Genomic DNA, 12,798 nt, shown 5'->3' on the forward strand with positions numbered 1-12,798 from the left:
TAATTACTTGTCTACCGAGTCTCCTCTCGGTCCTCCTCTTTGTTTATCGCCACGTATCACACGTTACCTCGAACATATTTTTGGAATTATACTTTTCGGCCTGGTGTGCGCAAACGCGTGCGTGTTTAAACAGCACCTGCATGGATGATAATGGAACGGTATACATTAGGCACATATATCTACCTGCGACGATATGTACATGTACATACATACGTTGCGTCAAATTACCGCGCACGCGTTATCGCTACATTATTAGAGGATCCGAGTATCACTTATACCATTCGTTACTTTACATGGACACTGGATTACTTGTATCGAACATTGGATATTATCTACTGTTGACTATTGGTAAGTTTGAGAAAACAAGCACAAGCCTGTACTTTACAAAAAAAAAAAAAAAAAAAAAAAAAAAAAACACATCGCAGTCAAAATGATAAATCATTTTGACGCAATATTGGGTCAATATGACGTCAAAATAATTATGGTATTTTGACTGCGCTGTGTTACTTGGGTCGGTCGACCATCATGCATCGTCACGAGAAAAGGATAACGGATATTGCGGTCTGACAACGAGACCAATCAAGTCTTTTTGTACCTATTTCAAAACTAGAAAGAGAGAAAGAAAGGAAGAAGGGTAAAGACTTGTTTGCAGCTCTCTTGTGTCGTCGAGAATGGCGAAATTTGTAGTGGCGTTGAACGAGAGATTATAATATGGTATCACAAATTTTAAATTTTGCAACAGTTAAAAACAAATGATGCAATAAAAACGACGCCGATCAATCAAATCCAACAATGACCACTAGTTTTATATCAACGACATATATATACTAGATTTATATGCGAAACATGAATCTGACGCGCGATGGTGGACGAGACGGCAAAAGATACGTCTTACGTATTTTATTTGTTAAGTATATTAGAGGATACGCGCGCGTGTATATATGTGTACATAAATTCTAAGTGGATACGACGACGTGGAAGCCGCCAGTCCGCGTATCCATTTTTTCAATTCTGAGGTACGAGTGCAGTTTCGTCAAGCACGATAGAGCGATCTTCTACATCTTTATTATTATTTTAGATATTTCCATTTCGTATGTCGCTTGTCGCATCGTTTCGCGTCAGTTTCGCGTCAATTTACGACGTGCGGCGCGGCGTAACCGCGTAACGTCGTTAAGCGACGATTGTGGAGCATCGGAGCATCGGAGGAACGAAATTTTCTCTCAACCACGTAAGAAGGGCGAAATATGTCCTATGATACGGAATCGCGGAATTCGTTGCCTGACGACAAAGAGCTTATAGAGAACGTGGTGGACGAGGATTCTCATTCACGTTCAAACAGCCGTGTACAAACGGCGGTATCGCAGAAACGTTCAAATATCGATATCGATGTTAAATGTGACCGCGACGGTGCATTAACATCGATTGATAACGATGAAAACGACCGTCTCTCTGTGGTGCCTGATGTGATTAGAAAAGTGGAAACGGAAGTAGAGGATGACAAGGATGAGGCCGATAAGACAATATCGATTGTCGATAAGGAAACGCGAAATAATTCCAATAAGGTAAATTTTCTTCCCTTTTCCAAATGTATGTATTTTCTCCCCATCCATTTTCCACTCGTCCGATTTTTCCGCGAGGATTCCAAATTCTGATATTAATCATTTCTAAATGTTCCAAAAAATTATTTCTGCCAAATTACCTAAGCTGTGATCTACGATATATATTTTTCACAACACCTCCACGGAAAGTTCGACTTTTCCATGCCTGTAGAGAGGGGCGAAAGTGGTTACTTACCACCCGCTATGCCGGGTGGAAAGTATCAATTTTCTTCCCTAGGGAGGAAAGTAAGCCCTGGCGTGAAATTGGTCTCTCTCGTGTCCGTAAAGGTATTGTGAAAAATATCGTCTGAAACCCGATTTTTTCTTTCTGACAATCTTTTAATCATCTTTTTGCTAATTACTTTTAATTAATTAATCTCGCGTCAATGGGATCGCGTAGGAAGAACAAACGCTTATATGTTTTGGGAACACTGATGACCACATCTTGGATCAAGTGTCTAACCCGACAAAAGGATCGGAAAACTTGAAACGATCGAAAAGTAAGAAACGAGCGTTCTCTTTACTCGATATATTGATTTCTACGAGCATCCTTGCTCCTTTCGCGATCGGCTTTTGGAGAGGTGTATGGGGATGCATGGATCGTCATGCGGAATTGTGAGTAATAAAATTAATTAATATAAAGAGGCGAGAGGCGAGTGAATTACTTAATTGGAATACTTGCGGGATATATGCGAACGACACTGAAATAGTCTTCGATAACGGAATTAAGCTAATATTCCTCGTCAAATCGTTATTTGGATCGCGGCTGAAATATACCTATATATATAGGTATATACATATGTACATATATATATGTATGTATGTATGTACAGAGTGAGTTTTATTTCGTGTGCCACGTATCTCGTCAAGTATTGGTTTCGTTGAAAAATGTTTAAAATAAAAATTAAAAGGTTCAGAGCGAAGGGGCCAATAAACGATCTTGTTAGATTTTGAGCCCGGAGCCTAAAGAGTGTTTATGGTCCAGTAGGATCCAAGTTAAATTTTTTAAATGTAAACATCCATTTTTTATTGTATCATGTCTTTCTACTAATTAATTTGAACAACTTTTGTCTGAAACATTTTTTATTTGTCCAATTTTTGAGATAATCGAGGAAAATGGCATATTCTTGAGACTAAATCAAGTCAAAAAGATCTGTACTTGTACTTTTTCCTCCGGCAAACAATTATCGAGATAGCACAAGTTAAATATTGAAAATGTTACAAAGGTTTCCTTTTTTGAATATCTAAAAAAGAATTAGGCAAATAAAAAAATGTTTCAGACAAAAGTTGTTTAAATTAATTAGTATATAGAGAAAGATAATGCAAAATAAAACATGGGGGTATTTATTTAAAAAATTTGACTTGGGCCCCAAGTCAAACTTTAGAGACTGATGAGTCTCACCAAAAGAATCAATTCTTGTCTCACAAAGTAAAGAACCCGTGTGGGAACCCGTGTCCTCCGACGAGTCCTTGAGGAGGACATAGATCGGAAGACATGTCTTGAGGCCGCGGAATTTATAATTTAAAATTCAAGAGGATATGTTTTTAGGAGGAGTTTGTCAACAGGTTTCCCGGCTGGTTTTGTTTTACGTTCGGCGCAGCTCTGCTCGCAACATATACGATTTTCAAAGACCAATTTCACAACGTTTACATGAAGAAGTGGGCTAAATCAAGTTGGCGAAAACGACTGCTTTATCGGACGTTACGAATTCTGTATACTTACACCTTTGGAGTAGCATGCATCGCGCATTGGCGGGGTGGTTGGATCATCATTGATAATTATCTATTTATGCACACGTGGTAAGTCAACGTCATCATCGTTGGTAGTACGTTACAGCGGCATATATATAATTTGTCGCGCGAACAGACCGAAGGTGACGTGGAGGAAACGAGATTTGTTAATTGTCATTTCCGGTGATATATAGGATAACGATGTCTTTGACATGCTCGCTATTGGCATGCCTGGCGATTCTACGTTCCGTCCGAAACTTGATAACAACCCCAATGATAACTCAGATCGACACGCCGAGTTGCGTTTTTCAATTTCCTACTAGATATAACGTGGTAAGTTGGACAAATTGAATAATCTCTAGTCTCTTGTTCTCGATAAAGATCTACTACCTACGATACGCGTATCTGCGATATGTATCTACGACACAGTGTCTCAAGGATAACACGTTTATATGTATAATTATTGCAAAATCATATAAAAACGTGTTATAGTTTGTGTACGTATTAAAGGCGTGTCTATGTAAAAAGAGGCTAATGTACGATTAGTGAGAGTGCGCAGTTATTTAGAATTTAAATTATCAGAAGCGCGCTCTCTCTCTCTCTCTCTCTCTCTCTCTCTCTCTCTCTCTCTCTCTCATACGAACAAACGCTGTTCGTCCGTCGAGTTCGTCTTTCGTAATGTTTTCGCAATTATTAACGCGCGATATTACGAGCGAGAAGCCACGTAATGTTATGTTAAAGGCACGTGTCCACTAAAGACTTTATTCAGGCACAGGCAAATAGTGATCGAAGGTGTAATCGCTGAGACTGTGGGTTTGACGACTGACTGTGAGCAGAACTCTGCAAGACAGACAAGACTGGACTTGACAAGAACTAGACAAGAACTCTACCAGAACTAACTCAAGAAGGATCTTCTTTTGTACGATTTTTCACCAACAAGTCCTAACCAATAACGTAACGCGTTCTAATGTCGGTATATAGTAACTATGAGCGGCTGATTAAAGAATAATGAAATAGAAAGTTTAGTATTTGACGAAAAGGACTGTTAGCATTAGGATTAATTTACAACTGTGATCAGAAGATATTGAAAAGGGGAATTTGAAGTGAGTCACGTTAAGGGGCATCAGTGCCTAGACAAATAGTGAGAAAAATTGAATTTAGAAATGGAATTTGTAAATATGAGTTCGTACAGCACGTAACAGCGAATGGAACTGCATGGTCGTCCTGATCGGACCACGAATTCGTGAATCTCCTTCCGTATTCTCGCAGTTCCGCCTTCTCGCGGTCTCTCGTAGATCTTTTCTTGCGAATCTTGACGAAAGAGTCTATCCATCAACTGTTTGCTTTTGTTGACGATTTTGTTGACTAAAGTACGATACGCCCGTTAAAATTTGATGCAAGAAACAAAGTCTCCACGCGTGACGATCCAAAGAGTCTGAGGTTTTCGTTTCGAACTCCTGGCCCTTATTTTCTTATACACGTTCTAGTAGACTCCAATCTTTTATGGCCAGTCTGCAATGAGTCGTTAGTCGTTAGTCAGATGTCGGAAGAGAGTCGGAAAAAGTCATAAACGTGTCATAAGGCGATCGGAAGTCTGTAATCGGCAATCATGAGCGATTGGCCAAACGCCATCTCTTACGATCACCGATTACAGGTCTCCGCGTGCCTTACGATACGCTTATAACTATTTCTTCCGACATCTGACTAACGACTAACGACTCATTGTAGACTGGCCATTACCAACGATGCGCGCGTCTCGTGACAGTCGTCGCTTGTGAGGAGCGGGCCGACCCTGTACTCAATTGCCAAATTGTGTTTAACAATTGTACATACATGCACAAAGCGGATGGTACACAGTACCCTTGTACCCACAGTGTATGGCGTCTAATCTAATGTAAAGTTTGCAATTTTGATCGATTTAATGCAGATAAACTTGCCTACTTTCGCTTTCAGCATGCGCTTTCTCGATCGTAGCAGTTCATTGTTCTATACTCGGATTATCGCCAAGATTGCGCGCGAATCGCATCGCGCATCTGTGTATAAACTCGCTTCGATTCAACGAAATTGTCTCTCGACTCTCATACGTTTCATACAACGAAGGTGACAACAGATTACTCATTTGTTTTCCGCAGATTTTTTGTATATACAAGGTAATTCTTTTTCAAATGTTATCATAAGAGTCGTCGCGAACCAAGTTGACGAAGATTCCAGTGGAGTGCCTTATCGAGTTTTTGCGTAGATATCGTATTAAATTGATAAAATCATAGTTCGCTTAATGATCACGCACAAGTTCTCGAATCGCGCAAACAGATCCTATACGTACGTATACTTACGTACTTCTGCACTTTGATACGTTCACTTTTCTTTCAAGGATCTTTCCCGATTGATCCTTTTCTCATGCTCCCAATTCTGAATGATCGATGAATCGTTGAATCGTCGCGATCGTTTTTCCAGCATTATGTATGTGCTTGTAAACTTTAGAAGATAGAACACGCGTATACAAAATTGGAAATGTGGAATAACAATTAAGGAATTGCAAGTAAAGGAATACGTGATACCGCCCACAGGACAATCGAGTATGTACAACTTATAGCCTACAGCCGAGAGCTTTTGCGACTTTGCAAATAGAAAGATCAACAACGAGTGCGATTAGTCTCGTTTGTGTCGGTTTTCCCCGGAAGTTTATGAAACGCTTTCACCGATTATCGTGCATTGATAACAGCGAGACGCAACTGCTGCGATTCCATTTAGGAACGCGAATCAACATTTCTTATCTGCAAAAGAAGCGCTATCCGTTTTGTTTTTCTTATCTTATTTGATACGACGTACCAATCATTTATAACGCTCGTATCGCGTTTTTGATCATTACGCGCGTAACGATTTTATCTGTGAAATTTTGACGCGATTGTTTCTTCTCAATCAGAAATTCCCGATGACGACGTGCGTATAGTATCATTGCTAAGTATAGCAACGAGAGAGAAATGTAATCTGGTTTCATATATTATTTATAAATCGGCTGAGAGGAAGGAAGAGAGAGAGAAAGAGAGAGAGAGAGAGAGAGAGAGAGAGATTGATTCATGAAAATTTTGTACGTAGTTTTATTTCTAAACAATGTTCGAAACAAACACAAACGCAACAATATACAGATTCAACTTTATTATTAATGTGTAGCTACCGTTTCTATCTATTATTAATCCTTGAAACAACAGTTGATTTTGAAATGTCTGATATTAATCGATTAAATTCAAAATATAGTTTTTTATGTAATGGAGTATTTTTTTAAGAAATATTGCAAATGTCACAGTTTAATGTAACATTCAAGAAGTAACTGATATTCAAACTGATTTATCTTTAAAAAGTCGTAAGTCGGTTTTTTTACATTTGGATACAAGTACACATCACGTGTTAAACTTGTTATGCGGTCTTAATGAGTTAATCAATTTTAGAGTTTTCTATTAAACGTGATATGTGATGTGTACATATATATATACACTTGTGATTACTATTTTCCAACATGAATACGTATATGTATATAATTTTAGATAAATAATTTTAGATAAACGTCTACGACGGTATGAAATATCCAATAATTAATTTTATTTTCAATATCTTGCGTATAATCACATTTTTGAAATGACATTGGATCTCGCGTGACCCTGACGAGCTCGCTGGAACGAATTAGGGGATGAAGGTGAGAAGATGTTGTGTAACCCACAAGCTTGATTGGCACACAAAAAGGTGTCGATTAGCGATGAATTTGGCTAAAGCGTCAATGGCTAAATGAATATACGTCAATGGCTTGATGAATGCGAGGCAGGAAAGATTGCTCGGAAGAAAAAATAACGTCAAGGTGACTAAAAATTATGCCATTGTACGTGAATCCGTTCTTCTTTATCGGAGGTAAAGTAGACAAAATTACTTTTATAATCTAATCATTTCTCGTCGACTGTTGCGGCGATTTAGCTTCAAAATTCAAATGCCTTTTTCTCAAAATTCTCTCACTTCTTCCGTTCTCTCCTCTCTCTCTAGCCGCACGTCGATCTCGTTACCGCTCTTAACAGCAATACAATATTGTAATTTCGCGTATCGTCGTATACTGACAGGGTGACACAAAAGTTTCCTCTGGCGTTAATACATTTTCGAAGCCGCTTCGGGGAATTGTTCGCACGATGGTCGCACACTGCTGACCGGTTTCCCGGTTTTTGGGGCAAGGACGTTTTGTCGCCAAATTCGCCGGATTTGAACTCGGGCTTTTCCATGTGATCCATCTTGGAGTAAAGGTGAATCTGAAGTTTGCTTTAAATCAACGAGGTCCCTTATAAAGTGGCCCTGCGACGCGTGCTTGGGATGAAATTTATATACCATCCAGCTGGTGCGCGCGACCATTGTGAACAATTTTCCAAAGTGGATTCGAAAATGTATCAAGGCCAAAGGAATTAATTTCAAGTTTTCTTTGGTATTTCGTGTAATTTTCTTTGTTTAATTTTGTTATTAATGTTCTAATAAAGTTTTATGTTCCGTTTAAAGTGTAGATGTAGACGTTTAATTTGTGTACATTGTGATTTGCTTAATGGTTTCAAAAAAATTCCGGGTATTTTTGTGTCTTCTTGTATATGTTGCATCAAGCTTGTCATATAGTTAATCTTTTTGCGGCACCCTGCAATTAAAGGAAAGAAAGAAAAATACCGCGTATATAGCGTATATAGCTGTACATAACAAGCTTCTTCGTTGAGACACATGTATATGAGATGATATATATGTATATACATATACTCGAGACGCGCGACGAGCGATTCGACGACTCTCCTTCAATCTGAATATCTAAAATGACCGAAAATATCAAGCCCACCGAAAGATGAAAGAGATGATCGAGTCGTCGGAGGATGTGACGATTCGGCCAGCTCGAAGATCGCGCTACGACCGAATCGTCTTGGAGTCGCGTATTATCGCGGCAACTGAACGCGCGTGGCCGTCATCGGCTGCCACCGATCGTTCTAATCGGTGATAGCACCGCGATACACGGTGGAACGAGGCGATTATAACGCATACGCATCATAGGTGGGGATCGTCGGCGTAGGAGAGAACGAGGGAGGAAAGGAGAGCATACCGCGGGTACTGTCATCCGTGCCGGTGGTTCGTTTCGCCGCGAGAGCGACGACGTTGTTCGTGATAATGCGATAGTGTTGACCGCGCGTTTAGCGGTTAGCGGTTGCGGTTGATAAAAGATAGCGGTTATACCGAAGACAAGTCAGTAGTCACCCCGACCGCTGCCCGACCGGCTGCTCGACCGGTCGCCGATCGCTCGATCGAGTTCGTCAGCCCTAAGCGCTCGTCCACAACGAGGGTTGGAGACGCGCGAGGAAGACGCGAGGTTGGATGCGACACAGCCAACTCTTTCATATCTTTCGTCCTCTCTCTTCGAGCTTAATAATCGTGATCGTTCTCCTAGCGACGAGTGTCAAGATCGGATTAATTGTGCGATACTGGATTTGACTGAATAATATTCAAGGAGAGACACGTTTTATATGGCGAAAATTTCATCGCTGGAGACGGACTTGGACGAGTGTCGTTAACCGAATTTACGTTTTCTCAGAGCGCTAGAAAAGTTGGCTCGAACTGATGAACGAATACGACGAGGGAAGGCATGCTGCCATCGTCTTTCTTCGATAGAAGACTGTTGGCAATGTCACGACGACGGCGACGACGATGACGATGACACCGACGACGACGACGAGGAGGACGAGGATGACGAGGACGACGAGAACGACGAGAAGGAGGACGACGACGACGACGACGACGACGAGAACGAAAGCTAGTCTTGACGAATAAGAACCGAATTAAAGTAAAATTGAGATTCGAACGTTATAGATTCGAACGAAAATATCAGGAACAGAACATTTAACGATTTCGTTGCGCGATTTCTTGGAAGTTGACTGCGCGCGTGTCTCCCTTCTTTCATCTGCACGATAGCGAATTTCGAGGGTGCGAACCATGGCGTAATGATCAGCGGCGCGACTACTAAATTCGATCCGGATTGGGTCGAGGATGGTCGAGTTGCGTGCGGCTGGTGTCAGGATGACTGGGAGCTTAGACGCCAGATCGTCGAATCGCCTACACTATGCCATTTTGACGATTTTGGATACGATATTCTCGGCGCTCGTAGCCGCGCCGGCGGTGGTCGGTTACTGGCGCGGCACTTGGGAACTCAGCGATTTCTACGTCTATCCGGACGAGCCGGTGTTTAGCAGCTTCGCGTCGATCACAGTCGGCTTCACCGGCCTCTTTGTCTTCAGCGTGGTGCAGCATGGCCTGGACGACGTTCTGCATCCGGACAAGCACCGGCTGTCGTACTATCTCGGCTCGCGATTCTACACCGGCGTGTTCGGCTTCTGTTGCGTGAACGCTTGGCGTGGTGCCTGGAAGGCCCTGGACATCTATACGGAGCTGACGCCTGGCACCGTCTCTGCTACGACCATCATTAGTCTCCTCGCGCTCGGCATTATGCGCGCGGTCCGCAACGTATCCGCGCCGCCGTTCTCCCTCGTTCTCGACTCGTGTCCGGGTTACTTTGAAGTGCAGACTATGTTTCGCGTTAATGTAAGTACTCGTCGACGATCTCTTACTCCGAGCTCCGCAAGGGTGCCCGCCCTCGGAATATGCTCGCCGGCATCCGAGTCGACGCGCACGAGGCAATTCTCTTATCCTTGTTACAATTTCGCTCTAATTTTCTCTCTCCTTTTAAAGTTTAAATTTAAAGATATCGCTTAACACTTGCGCTTTACGCTCTGTAAGATTACAATTGAGAGACCAGGAGCAGGAGGAGGAGGGGAAGGAGGGAGGGGGAGGGAGAGAGAGAGAGAGAGAGAGAGAGAGAGAGAAAGAGAGAGAAAGCGATTGTATCGCAGATCGCGGACGTACAGAAAGCTTATTTTATATTTTGAATGTAATGGGAGCTAGTTGAGTACCGTAAAGCGGAGATATATGGAATGATTTTAACAAGTTTTTTCTTACCATTTGTTTAGAGTAAAGACTACTGTTAAAAACTCTAAAGTTACTGGATTGGAAATTCTGAATTTAATTTCATTTAATGAAACAGTGTATATGGCTGCACGTGTTGGAAAATGGACACGAGGCATTGTAATGATTATTTTATGCACGTTCCATAAAACCCTGAAAAAATTGCATTTTTCTTTAATTTTTTTTTTATATAAAAACTACGTAACCAGCAAGTTTACTGAAAAAATTACGCATATCTGTAGATTAGGTAGTATATTTCCATAATTTTGTTGCAGCAACATTGTAAAACCAATATTTGCTGAGATACATGGGAACAGACTTGTTGAGAAAACTGATAAACGGCATTATTCTGTCTTTTTGCACATGGAATATTAAACGAAAATAGAGCGATGCTTTCAGCGTCGAAAACGTCAAAACGAACGCAGTCCTGCTGAAGAATATAGAATGGCGATGAATTTAAATAAATATAATTTGGTCCATATTATATCCCGGTGCTTCCGACGATACCTATATGTCCCCGGTTTACGGTAAAGTTACCGACGGGGGATCTATATCACTTATTAATTGTCTCGATAAGTGAAACAATTCAGGAATTGACATATCGGAAATTTGTTTAGTAGAGAGATGAGAGGATCTAGGAATGAAAATACATATTGGATACTCACGATATATCAACTATCAACGACAGGACATTGTCTCTGTGCGCTCTCCTTTTATTTCTTTCACGTATTTCGACGAATTTTTGACTACCGAGGAAAAGAATTAATAAGCAGAATACTATCGATCGAGTGCTTTTCACTTTCTTGCTTTTTCTTTTCTCGGCGTACATAAGTAGTCTCGAGTCAAAAGTAACCCTTGAATTTTTCGAGATACATAATGCAGCTATATTTTATGTTTATAAAAATAACGTTTTATGAAAAGCTTGCCACACGTGAATGATATATTTGTCAGCAACTCCGTTTCACTAAGATTGATAAAGACCTCGATAGGAAAATATTATATATAAAATTATATGACGAAATCTGGATGAACGTGGGAATGCTGCACGTATATCTCAATATTTGCAGCAGTACTTGTAGAACGTTAGATCTTTGTACAAATATTGATAAATATTGCACACGTTGCATAATTTATTTCTAAATAGCGTTTCAGCAAAACAGCGTAGAATCATTTTAATATTTGTAAAATTGTGGAATATTTGTAAAATTAATTTTTGAAAAAGATTGCGTAATATAATTGCGAAATATGCTTCTAATATCGAAATACGTGTGTATAACTTGTAATCAAAATTGAATTTATCAATTTTTGTGCAAATATTATTCAGAAATTTCATGTCGACAAAATTGCTGCGTTATGGCGAATCATCTTGGTGCATTAATTGTGAAATTCCTCTCAGTTGAATGATGCAATTATTGTACAATATTTGCGCAATTTTCCCATCAGGGGATGAATAAATTTACAAGCTATCTCAATATATTAACGATTAAATCGCATTTGAAGAGTCGTCAGATTGGTAATTTGTAATTAATTATATTCAGTTTCATAGTCACGCACGCGAGATGCGAGATGACCATATTATACTTGCTTGTCTTGCACGATGATTAGAAAATGAGAGTGTAAAATGAGCATGTAGTACTGTACAGAATGTGCATATACGATTTTGTCTCTCGTTGCCTTTTTCGTTGACAGAAATTTGTCACGTCCCAAGGAAGAGTACATCCGGATTACGTCGTGTTAAAAACCCCAAAAACTCTTGGCGCAGTGTTGTTTGGATGCGTGACAATTTTCTCTCGACTTTACGTGTTTATCGGGCCCAGTTTTCGGTCCGTTGCGCTCACCGTGCTCACCATGCTCATGCACCGTACTCACTGTACATGCAGTCGATTCCTATGTGTAAATCGTAAATGATAAATTGTAAATCGCGATTAGCCGATTACACGGATTGCATGTATCTCATTTACACGCGTTGTTCAAGCTCGCGTTATCGGTGTGTATAAGGCAGTTTCCGGCAGAAGTCCCCCGACCGTCAACCACTATTGCGCCTGTATAATCTATGTGCGCATTAGCGCAACATGTGCAAGTGCGTTAATTTATCTGTCGTTTGTAATTACATTTGAAACGCGATTATGATTGTCTTTTAATTATTTGTTACCGCGTCAAAATAATTACCATTGCGATTGTAAATGTCGATGATATCGCAAGAAAGATTATATGTTACGCGACGTACGAGTACTCTTCAGGAAACGTTGATACAATTGTCAGTCATTGTGCGTGTGCGTACAAAAATCATAATCGTACAATTCGATGCAGTTGATGTTTTCTCTCTTATCGCAACGTTTATCGAACATTATCGTTTGATAGAAATGTGATTTCTATCATGAAATGACATGCACATTTGAGGTCGATCTCTCTCTCTCTCTCTCTCTCTCTCTCTCTCTCTCTCTCTCTCTCT

At 40.4% G+C, this 12,798-nt stretch overlaps 1 protein-coding gene and 1 pseudogene across 3 annotated transcripts; both read left to right on the forward strand.

Annotated features, from left to right (window-relative positions):
• Positions 1-95: 95 nt before the first annotated feature.
• Positions 96-12,790, forward strand: LOC112468173. Of its 3 annotated transcripts, XR_003042361.1 has the most exons (6): positions 96-1,562; positions 1,999-2,213; positions 3,165-3,398; positions 3,524-3,662; positions 6,886-7,229; positions 10,622-12,790. XR_003042361.1 is itself a non-coding variant. In XM_025037226.1 (5 exons), the coding sequence occupies exons 1-5, from the start codon at positions 1,245-1,247 to the stop codon at positions 10,646-10,648; spliced, it is 933 nt and encodes a 310-aa protein (XP_024892994.1). In that variant the 5' UTR covers positions 96-1,244; the 3' UTR covers positions 10,649-12,790. The 3 variants fall into 3 exon arrangements, 2 of the variants coding, with proteins under 2 accessions (XP_024892994.1, XP_024892993.1); XM_025037226.1 differs by lacking the exon at positions 6,886-7,229; XM_025037225.1 differs by lacking the exon at positions 10,622-12,790 and having other exon boundaries at positions 6,886-7,766.
• Positions 8,453-10,112, forward strand: LOC112468176 (annotated as a pseudogene).
• Positions 12,791-12,798: the final 8 nt, after the last annotated feature.

This window comes from Temnothorax curvispinosus, unplaced genomic scaffold, assembly GCF_003070985.1.
Source record: "Temnothorax curvispinosus isolate PA1 unplaced genomic scaffold, ASM307098v1 QBEX01018216.1, whole genome shotgun sequence".
NCBI classification, from domain to species: domain Eukaryota; kingdom Metazoa; phylum Arthropoda; class Insecta; order Hymenoptera; family Formicidae; genus Temnothorax; species Temnothorax curvispinosus.